The sequence below is a fragment of the Paramormyrops kingsleyae genome, chromosome 6 (assembly GCF_048594095.1).
Source record: "Paramormyrops kingsleyae isolate MSU_618 chromosome 6, PKINGS_0.4, whole genome shotgun sequence".
NCBI lineage: Eukaryota > Metazoa > Chordata > Actinopteri > Osteoglossiformes > Mormyridae > Paramormyrops > Paramormyrops kingsleyae.
The window spans coordinates 16,412,051-16,423,163 of NC_132802.1; the positions used below are offsets into that span (position 1 = coordinate 16,412,051).

General features: G+C 45.6%; 1 protein-coding gene across 1 annotated transcript; it reads right to left on the reverse strand.

Moving 5' to 3' along the window:
* Positions 1-1,624: 1,624 nt before the first annotated feature.
* prkrip1 (PRKR interacting protein 1) lies at positions 1,625-5,104 on the reverse strand. The gene is made up of 6 exons (XM_023832952.2): positions 4,938-5,104; positions 4,749-4,827; positions 4,223-4,323; positions 3,917-4,002; positions 2,260-2,324; positions 1,625-2,060 (listed from the first exon to the last, which is right to left on the reverse strand). The coding sequence occupies exons 1-6, from the start codon at positions 5,064-5,066 to the stop codon at positions 1,963-1,965; spliced, it is 558 nt and encodes a 185-aa protein (XP_023688720.1). The 5' UTR covers positions 5,067-5,104; the 3' UTR covers positions 1,625-1,962.
* Positions 5,105-11,113: the final 6,009 nt, after the last annotated feature.

Consider the following 11,113-nt stretch of genomic DNA (forward strand, 5'->3'; position numbering starts at 1 on the left):
TAGTGAGGATCCTTTCTGCCAGCACAACATGAATGTTTCTCATTTACCTATAAACCTATAAACAATAAAGGTGAGGGTTTCTGCTACCCCTCTACATTCAGAGCGCATTTCTGATGGCCCAACCCCAATCCCAGCCTTCACTAATGAGGATGGATGGATGGATGCAGACATGATAATATCTTGTATTAGAAATATTTTGGGAAAAATGCTCTCTCTACAAAGTATCTCCTTACGAAGAATGAACATATTAATGAATGTGCAGTGTTTGTGGGTTGGTTCCCACAAGCCAAAGGCATGCAGTCAGCCTGACTGGAGTCCCTCAGCTGCCTGTAGCATATATGAGCACCATGTAATGCAGGGCTGCCAACTGTCACGCATCTGGCGCGACTCTCACGCTCACGCAAGAAATCTCACAGAAAATCTCTATTATTCCATTATTAACCTAAAATGATCTACACCAAAAGCGTTGGGGTAGTTTGCAAACCCTACAAAATATTTAAAAGGTAATAAAACTGTTACGTACATGTAAATGTGGGTGCATGTGTGTATAGACATATCACTCCAGCCAGCTGGCCAAAGTTGACAACCCTGGTAATGGACTGAAATCCCACCCACAGTGGGCACTTCAAACACCACAGAAAACATGCCCATTATATTCCAGAGAAGCCCAACATTCCTATGGCCGGTATCTCCAGAACTAGGCATCTCCCAGCAGAATGACCAACATGGATAGATAGCATCCCCCCCCCAAAAAAAAAATCTTCTTCAGTTTTGGGGTGAACGGCCCCTTTTACACCTGTAATGGACAGGCATCCAGCCCAGTGAGCCTCATACTCATCCTTCATACACTGCTGTTTTTTTAATTAAGAACTTCAGAGAAAGACAAGAATTCCTAATGTCACAGTCACACTTTTCAGTTTTCTTCGGTCTTTCATTGACAGAGGAGGCCGCCAGATCATTCCGGCAAAAATTACATCACAATTGACATGTAATAATGCAGTAATGTACAGTAATTAATACATCGTTTAGCTAGAGGAATCGAGTTAAAATCAATCCTTATGACAGCCGACCACAAAGATCCAGTCTGGCCCGCAGCTAATTTGAAAAGCTTTTAAAACTGGTGTGTCGAGCATCTGGAAGCTCTCAAGAGGACTTATGTCTCACCAGCATGAAGCTTTCAAACGACTTCCACATGCCCGTAATGCAGAGGAGTGCTGCAGGACTGGTATGGAACGCCACACACATTCCCAGGAACGCCTGAGAGCAGAAGCTGGCGGAATGCGTGGAGCCCTGGATTCCCGATTCCCCCCCCCCAGACGCTGCTTTGGAGCACAATCCAGAACCACAAGAGGCTGGAGACCTACAGCATTCTGAGGGCAACTTCTGTATCCTGCAGCCCTATTCGACGTCTTTAATTAACGAACGCCAGAGTGAAGCAACGAGCTAATACTGGCAAAGAAAAGAAAAAAATGATTTATAAAGGAGCTAAATCACAGGCCACGTTTGGCAGGAATGTGGTTTCTTTCCGTTCTTATTCTAAAATCCGACAGGAGGGCCAAGGGCATGGATAAGAGTTATGAGAACTTCAATTTAGATTTTTTTAACTCAGAACTGAATTGCAAAAGGTATTTAACGTCTTTATTGAATGCATATACACACATACAAATGGTAGGAATCTGTGGGGTCATGTCAAACCCCCGATGAATTCTGAACAGTCATGTGACACAAAGAAAATGCCAGGAAGAGCCTCAAAATAAACGACCAAACATCCGGTTGCCGATCAGACATGATCCTGACAAACCAAAAAAAGCTTGAACTCCACCACTGTCCTGTTTCCACTGGCAGGAAACATCTCAACCAATCAGGCTGTCCGGAATCCAAGAAACGAATCAGGGCCAGTTTTCCTGGCTGACCTCTGAATGTGACCCCCAGGCCGTGATCAGGGACCGCTGCAGGGGATGGTCACCTGTGGCCCATCACAAAGCTGGGGACCTCGGCGTCATCCTCAGCTTCCCGCTCCTGCACACCCTCCTGCTCGCTGCTGGATTCGCTAGTAGAATCTGTGGGGGGGGGGGGGGGGCAAGAGTATCATCATACTGGATAATGCTGCCATGCGGCAGACAGGCTGAGATTTAAAGAGCAGGTGGATAAGCCGGGGACTGTGGGATGTCACACTCCTGTCTGCACGGCCTGCAGTTATGCATTCCTGATCACATGCATTTACGCCGTCAAACGGCGACGCGGAACGCCACGTCTTACCGTCAGCCCTCCTCTCCTCCTGCTTGGCTTGCTTGGCCATCAGCTTCTTCTGCTTCAGCTTCTCCCTAAAACAGGAAGTTTACACTTTACAGGGTGCAGCAGGGTTACACAATCGACCTGGGCTGAAAATGACACCCCGACGTGAGCATGCAGTACAGTGATACTGACAAGCCAACCTGGGGAGGGCAAGCAACCGCCACAACCGCTATGGCAGCACGAGTGGGCAAATCCTTATGTAACTGTGAGAAATAACATTAAAGGAGTTCCTTATAAAATACTACACGGATGTGACCCTTGTAACAGCTTGGCACCTACACTTGCTGATAGTTGCAGTTGCAGTTAGCGTCCGTCTGTTGAACACCTTTCCCTTACCTTTTTATACTTTAGTTGGATTTCTTCCTGGGTGCCAAAATGACTATGAGACTTTCATGTTTTTTTCTATTACTCCAATTCAAATAAAGGGGAACACTATGTTGTTAATTTGCTTGTTCTTTTGGGAAAAATACTAAAGCCCACAAAATTAAATTCTTAAAAAGGAAACCAGTCTTCGAGAGTTTTCTCTTTAGCATATACATTAAAGTAAAAAAGGTTTTAAATAAAGTTCTGTGCAATACAGGCCTTGGTCAGAAATAATGTATTTCATTTCTATTTACCTACCTATTCATTACTTGGTTACTGATGTGCTTTGTTTTGTTTTTACCTTGTTTATCCGAGTTCTTTTGTGCTGTTTCCCTCTGGCTATGATGCTTTGTTCTTGACATGCACAAATCACACACACACACACACACACACACACACACACACACACACACACACACACACACACTTGGCAGACCTTTGAGGGTATAGCCTCAGTGACAAGCAAAGGTACACATTTTTACCCTTTTTTCTGAGAATATATATATATATATATACACCAACTTCCAGGACCACAGAGGAGTTCTTGAATGCTCATATTTAAAAAGCAACCATATACCTAATAATAGCTTAACAATTAAGCTTAATTATAGAGCTCAACAATTGGAATAATTCACAAAAAAAAAAGAAAAAAGTTGTCACTGTAGAGCCACCTAAAGGAACCGCTGTGTTTCACATTACAGTCATTGAGACCATAGAGAGGACAGCGGCAGTGTGGGGGAAAGTTACTCACAAAAGTAATCCATTACAGACAGAGGTGGATAGTTCAGGTCCAGGAAGTACTAATCCAAACCAAGGTTTTGTTTCACCCAACCAGTTGAGCATAAAGAGTCACAGTCACAGAGTACTCAGTTGGCTGGCTGAAACAAAACCTTGGTTTGGATTTGTACTTCCTGGACCTGAACTATCCACCTCTCTAATGGATTACGATTGTGAGTAACTTTCCCAACACTGGACAGCAGTGTCTTTAAAAAGGATCACAGAACCATTTTCATTGGGTTGTGAACTGTGTGGTTAAAAAAAAATATATAGTGAACATTTTTTTCCTAATGTCAGACTTTTTTTAACAGTGTATGAACACATTGTGCTGTTACCCAGGAAAAATGTGGCTGAGGCTAAAGCAGCCGAGAAGTGCTGCCATACAGTAGGCAGAGTACTGAGCTCCTGATACACAACCCCGCTTAATAAACCTACAGCTAAGTGAGGATGCGTAGTCTCAGTGCTAAGCAGGGACCCTCACCTCTTCCTCCTGCGTTTAGCTGTCTGCTCGTCCGCCTTCTCCTTATTTTCCTTTAATTTTTCAAGGTATTCAAGATCCAGCCTTTGCTAAAAACAATACCAAAGACAAGAGAAATCTGTCTGATTCTGGAAAACTGTCATATTACCAAACGAAGGTCTTCTTTGTGCTGAGGACTTGATGCCCCAATGTACAGCTCTGAACAAAGTTCTTCATCAGTGGTCTCACCCAAAGGGACCAGCAGTTTCACACAGATTAATATTCAGCCGCATTCCGCACGGCATCACACTTGTTGCCGGAGGTACCGACCTTGTCGCTCAGCCTCTCCAGGAATTCCTGCCGCTGGTACTCCCGCCTCCGCAGGTGCCGGTACACGTGGAACTCGCCGCTGCCGGCGCCGGCGCTGGAGCCTGTGCAGAACTTTAGTTAAGGAAGGCCGGAAGGTGCGGCACGTACCGATCGTTCACTACACTTCGTCTTCTATAGAAATGCACCTGGCTTTTTTGACTATTATAGATAACTCTATCCTACTATTATACACTGAGTACAATTATGGAAGCAGGTGGAAAAGCATATCACAGTGTATGTCAGCATATGACGAATACAATTTGAAAGCGATAAAAACCCTTATCATTATTATTATTATTATTATTATTATTATTAACGCATAACAAGCCGCCAGTGTAAACACGTTATTCCCTTTTCCATATTCATCCTTTCCAAGTTTTATACACCATTTTGAGTAAATCATATAGGAATGGCCACACACTCTAGTCAGGTGCATTGGGGTGACTGTGCTATGAAAGCCGTTATATATAAAAATCGAATTGAATACCCATAACATCACGCACGAACTCCGGGGGGGCGCGGGGCTGCCACTCTTTGGGTCTTTCAGGCACGGGTGCAGGCTTGTCCTGCACACAATGGGTGTTATCGACTGTTACTTTTGATAGCCGAGTTAACATTAATGCGAAAATAGCGACGGGAAGTGTAACAGTAGTGAGTAGATCGGATCAAAACCCACCGGGTTTCGCATCAACCGTTCGAGTTTAAGTTTCTGCTCCTCCGCCGCAGTCTTTGCGATGATTAGCGGCTGCGATTCTTTTCCAGAACTTTTCCCCGGCCTTGAATCCTTCTCCTTAGGGGCCGCCATGTTGGGAGCTGCAGGCGGAAACAGTAGCCGGAAGTTACCGTCTTGCTCATCATTCCCCCCCCCCCCCCCCCCCCCGAAAGTTTTGAGATCGTGGTTTTTATGTTACTGCCACCATCAGTCGCGGAATGGTAACTGCAGCCATTTTCAATGACGAAAACGGCATATAGTGAGTTCCGCATCCCTCGGCGCGAAGAGGAAAGCAAATAAAATCTAAAAAAGGCATGTTAATATTTTGAAGTGGAAGGTGATTGTGAAATGGCGTAAACCTTCCTATAAGCAAGCGGATTACGCACAAAGGCAGTGCTGTCAATGACTGACTTTTGTTGTTGTCGTTGTTGTTGCTGTTTTTGCTGAATGACTCAAAGAATCAAGGGCTTATTTGACACGTGTAAGACACATTCAAGCATCAGTGCTGTGTTCATTTATTTGTGATGCACTCTAGGAATATGAAGGTAAATGAAATGTAAATGAACGTAATTTCTTCATACACACACACTAAAGACAAAAGTACTGGGATGCCTATCCATTAAACCCACACTAGGAATCAATATGGACTTCGTCCCCCCTTTACAGCTATAACAGCTGCCACTCTTCTGGGGAGACTTTCCACAAGATTTTGGAGTGTGTCTGTGGGAATTTTTGCCCATTCATTCAGAAGAGCATTGGTGAGGTCAGGCACCGATGTTGGACGTGAAGGCCTGGCTCTCAATCTTCATTCTAATTCATCCCAACAGTGTTTGATGGGGTTGAGGTCAGGGCTCTGTGTGGGCCAGTCAAGTTCTTCCACATCAAACTCACCTAACCATGTCTTCATGGACCTCGCTTTGTGCATTGGGACACACTCATGCTGGAACAGAAAAGGGCCGCCGTCCCCAAAATGTTCCCATAAAGTTGGAAGCATAGAATTGTCCAATTTGTCCTGGTATATTGGAGCATTAAGAGTTCCCTTCACTGCTACTAAGCAGCCTATTCCAACTCCTGAAAAACAATCCCATACCATTATCCCTCCTCCACCAATCTTTACAGTTGGCACAGTGCAGTCAGGCAGGTAACGTTCTCCTGGCAACTGCCAAACCATCAGATTGCTAGATAGAGAAGTGTGATTCATCATTTCACAGAGCATGTTTCCACTGCTCCAGAGTCCAGAGGCAGTGTGCTTTACATCACTCCATCCGACACATGGCTTTGCGTTTGGTGATGTGAGGCTTGCATGTAGCTGCTCGGCCATGGAAGTGCATTCAGTGAAGCTCCCAGCGCACAGTGCTTGTGCTGAGGTCAATGCCAGTGGACGTTTGGAACTATTGAGTCAATAGTGTTGGTGACTTTTATGCACTATGCGCCTCAGCACTCTGTTACTTTACGTGATGGTCTGCCACTGCTGAGTTTTTTTTGGTCCTAAACGCTTCCACTTTGCAATAATACAACTTACAGTTGATTGTGGAATATCAAGCAAAGAAGAAATTTCACGAAATGATTTATTGCAAAGGTGGCATTCTATGACAGTACCACACTTGAATTCACTCAACTATTCAGGACGGCCCATTTTTTCCACAAATGTTTTTAAACCTGACTGCATGGCTAGGTGCTTGATTTTATACTACAGTGGCAATAAGTCTGAATTCAGGAGGTGTGTCCCAGTACTTGTCTGTATTGTGTGTACACACTTACTGTAAATATACAGTGTATATACAGTATGCAGCAATCAGCCATAACATTAAAACCACTGTAAGGTGATGTGAATAACTTTGTTTATCTGGCAAATGGTCTTAGTGACTTTGACAAGGGCCAAGTTGTGATGGCTAGATGACTGGGTGGGTGCATCTCCAAAAGGGCAGGTTTTCTGGGGTATTCCTGGGGTGCAGCAGTCAGGACCTACTGTGAGAGAAAAAAAAATCTGTTGTATTGCTTAGTGGTAGTTTAGCAGTTTTAGAAAAATATTTAGTGCTAAGTATCAGTAGTTTCGAGTTTTAAGAAGTAGGTAATTTGTTAGTACGCTACATTGGATTGAATTTTCACATTTATTCCATTTATCTGATGTAATCCTTTAGTTTGACATTTGCTCCATTTTTTTTTGCAGGAAATGTGATTTAAATGAAGATAGGGAAGTGGTTTTGTTATCGTGTTGCTGGGGCACCGTGACCCAGAGCGGGCGGTGATAGTGGCTTAGGCATGACGTATGCTGATAGTTACTAGAGCGACTCTCCTCTGATGAAAACTGGAGGACATCAGAGGCAGGATGTTTTGGATGGCTGGACCAGCGTTGACTATAAGAAGAGTTATGTAAATCATGTGAAGAGAGATGCCATTCCCACTATTGGGATAAACTCTCCCTTTAATTTACCTAGCAAAACATCATTGCAGCCCAAGTGCACTCCTTCATTGTAATAGTATTCTCCAATAGCAGTGCCCTCTTTCAAGAAATGTGCTTTTCCCCACTGCAAAAATTGTTCAGGAGTGGTTTGAGGAGCATGAAAAAGATTTCAAGGTGACTCGCCCTCCAGATTCCCCTGATCTCAATCTGATTGAGCATCTGTGGGACGTGCTGAATAAACAAGTCTGATCCATGGAGGCTCCACCTCGCAGCTTACAGGACTTACAGGATCTGCTGCTAACGCCTTGGTGCCAGATACCATAGCACCCCATCAGAGGTCTTGTGGAGTCTATGCCTTGACTGATCAGACCTGTTTTTGGTGGTAGAAGTGGGACCTACACAATATTAATCAGGTTTTAATATTGTGGCTGATCAGTGTATATATTTACACCATTTAGATGTTGGTGCACTACATTAAACAAATCTAATCTCTGTCTTCTGTGAAGCCTTGTATTTTCTTGCATCTTGGCACCTGTGCACCAGGATATCCTTTGTTATCTAAGAGCTGGTGCTGTGCTTTTTCTCACTTGCCCGCCGATGCATGAGGCTCACGTATGGCTGCAGGTGCAAGTATGTGTGCATGCATGCATGCACCTCTGCACCTCTGCTTGTGTTTGCCCCCTCAGCAGAATCGGACATCTCGTGTAGGCAGCTGGCGACCATTGCAAATCAGGCCATGCGTGTTTCTGGGCTTAGCCGCTTTCAGGACCGGTGTCGGCATGGCGATGACCCCCCCATGACCTGTGACCTGTGGCTCGCCTTCCCGGGAACGCCGGCCTCCCCGGAGCTCCCTGGTAGCTCCTCACCCCCCGTGTCTCCCCCCCCAGGGTCGCTCCTATCCAGCTGAGCTGTCTGTATGTGTTTGACGCATTACTCACCCTTGCATGCGCGCACACACCACTGCACGCCACATGATTTTTAATGACATGCTGCTGTATTCCCTGCACGTCGAGATTGTGCCGATACATCGCGTGTCATGCGGCTGCTGTTTGGCCAGAGGATAAACGGAGGCTCGGTATCAAAGAGGCTTCTCTGGACGAGTACTAAGTGTTCAGTGATGGTTTATCCAGCTCACGACCATCCCAGCAAACACTTGGCAGGGGTCTCCCTGGAACAGGGTAAATAAACATCATGGGAAATAAGTGTATATGACTGAATGTCTCACTCAGCACAGTTAGGGCGAATATTGGTTAAGTGGTACAAAGGGTAAACTGGGACAGTTATGCATTTGATACTCTGTATCTTTATGCCTGTGTTGTAAAAGTGGGAGAAAAAAAGTAAAATTTCAAAAATTGTCTCAAAAATATTGTGCTAACATGTTTCACATTTATTTATCAATCTACAGTCTACATGATTATTTATTATTTGCACGTCTTTATTTCTTTTTGAATCTCTGTTTTGTATTCTTATTCTGTTTATTGTTTTTTTGTACTATTGATCTTGATTGTATGTGTAATTGTGCACAAATGACACCATCAGAGGCAGAACAAATTCCGTGCACTATTTGTACTTGGAGAACAAACTGTTTCTGATTGTGTTATATGGGACACTCCGGTGCTCACAGTCTTATGTCATGCAAGAGCTCCCTTTAGGTTTGCCCCCTCCCACCCCACTCCAGTATCTTGCCTTCTCCACTTATGGGGGGGGGGGACTCAGTTTTACTTTCACCTGGTTGGCTGTCAGAGTACAATCGATGCTGAGAGTGCACAGACAGGACACGCCTCCTTCTCCACTGTGACTTCCAGCTGACGTGACTTTTTTTTTAAACAGTTTATTTTCATTCCTTAAAATCCTCCACGTTCCATGGAAAATCTGATGGAACTTCTCCCTGCGACACGTTCAGTGGGACGGCCCTTTTTGGGCAGCTTACAGAAATTTAAATATATTTCCTGACTTCTCTTAGCTCCGGACAGCAAAGCCAGAAAGAATCAAATTTAAGACATCAAATCAGATCTATGAAGTGTTAAACGTGGCGGAGGGACATCAAAACGGATAGGAGCATTTAATGTGGGCCTTTGCCATCACCAGCGTGGCCTGAAAGGTCACCAAAAAGTCATCGCCGTTAAAGTTGCCTGCCGATCTTAGCAGGAATCCTGTGTCAGTGGGACTTCCCATGCATAATCAGCCATGCCAATAAAATGATGGAAACAGCAGCATGGAATGTGTCTGAGTGACAGGAAAGCTGGCCAATCACAACTGTGGGTGAAGAAGACAGACAGGAAAATCAGCCAATCAGAGCTGAGGACGATAGCTGCTGACACTGATGTAACACAAGTCTGAATGAGCTGGGAAGAGAAAGCCCCCCCCACCCTGTTTTCCCCATTCACTCCCCTCCAGCTGCCCCACCAGGTCGCGGTGCTGAGGGGCCCAGTGAGTTTATTGTATTTGAATGGCCCTAATATGTACTTCATTATGCTAATTAATTAATTAATGTAACACAGAACAGATGTGTGTGCCGTGTTTTATTATGCTGTTCCCAAGAGGTCAGGGTATTATTACTCATAATAACCGGGTCACTCGCTGCTGCCGTACTGCCTGAAGTTCCTGGTAGAGACTCTCGTCATCCTGGCTCTGCCACACGGCATTCCTGCTCCCGCCACGTCTGTCGGGCACGCGGCTCGGTGGCCCAGGAACGGTGGAGGGCAGGATCATGTGGCTGAGGCTAAGCAGAACGTAAACGCTTCCTGAGTGATTTTCCTGTTGGCTGTTCTCTGCCTGGGCCCCCAGAGGATTGTCTTGCAGGGGCTTTATGGCGGCAGTGGTGCTGGCCCGGTGCTGGCGTGTAGCGAGTCGATGCTGCTGCGTGTTTATCGGGAAGCGTGTTGCTGTGTCAGCTTCAGACTGGAGCCTCATTTTCACTGGCTCTGACATTTACTTTACATTAAAAAGCCCAGGGATTTGGCCACCAGCTAATACATAAACAAACACTAGCAACCTGGTGTGCTACTCTTCTGCCATCATGACCATTTAAACCACTCTTTACCCAGGTTAAATTTTACAGTAAAATAGCTCCTGGGCATTAAAAGAATGATTTACAGATGAAAAGGTATGAAGAGTGCGTTTTGGGCAGCCCTCCGGGGGAACAGAGCACGCTTCAGTGCCTTAGCGACAAAGCTAATGGATAAACGACGGAATCTAATTGCAGGTTTCGTGGAAAAACGCTCTCAGGAATGATTCTGGGCTTGGGAAAAGGAAACAACCCTCCCCCACTAAGTAGCCAGTGTTGGTTACATGTAAAGGAAAAAGTGAGGCTTTAACAAACCCCAGAAAGTGGGATGTTTAAGGCCGACACTGTATCTGACCTGCAGGGTAAATGGTGTAACTAAGACTGTCCTGCCGGGCCTCCTGACGCCTCACCCTGTACTGCGCCAGCCTTGATATGGTGTAACTAAGACTGTCCTGCCGGGCCTCCTGACGCCTCACCCTGTACTGCGCCAGCCTTGATATGGTGTAACTAAGACTGTCCTGCCGGGCCTCCTGACGCCTCACCCTGTACTGCGCCAGCCTTGATATGGTGTAACTAAGACTGTCCTGCCGGGCCTCCTGACGCCTCACCCTGTACTGCGCCAGCCTTGATATGGTGTAACTAAGACTGTCCTGCCGGGCCTCTTGACGCCTCACCCTGTACTGCGCCAGCCTTGATATGGTGTAACTAAGACTGTCCTGCCGGGCCTCT

What these genes read in the sequence shown, in the direction of transcription:
- prkrip1 (XM_023832952.2), bottom strand. Translation starts at nt 5,066, where the DNA reads ATGGCGGCCCCTAAGGAGAAGGATTCAAGGCCGGGGAAAAGTTCTGGA. An exon ending in TGGAGAGGCTGAGCGACAAG is followed by an intron (nt 4,003 to 4,222) that starts GTCGGTACCTCC and finishes TATTGTTTTTAG; the next exon opens with CAAAGGCTGGATCTTGAATA. An exon ending in GCTAAACGCAGGAGGAAGAG is followed by an intron (nt 2,325 to 3,916) that starts GTGAGGGTCCCT and finishes TTCCTGTTTTAG; the next exon opens with GGAGAAGCTGAAGCAGAAGA.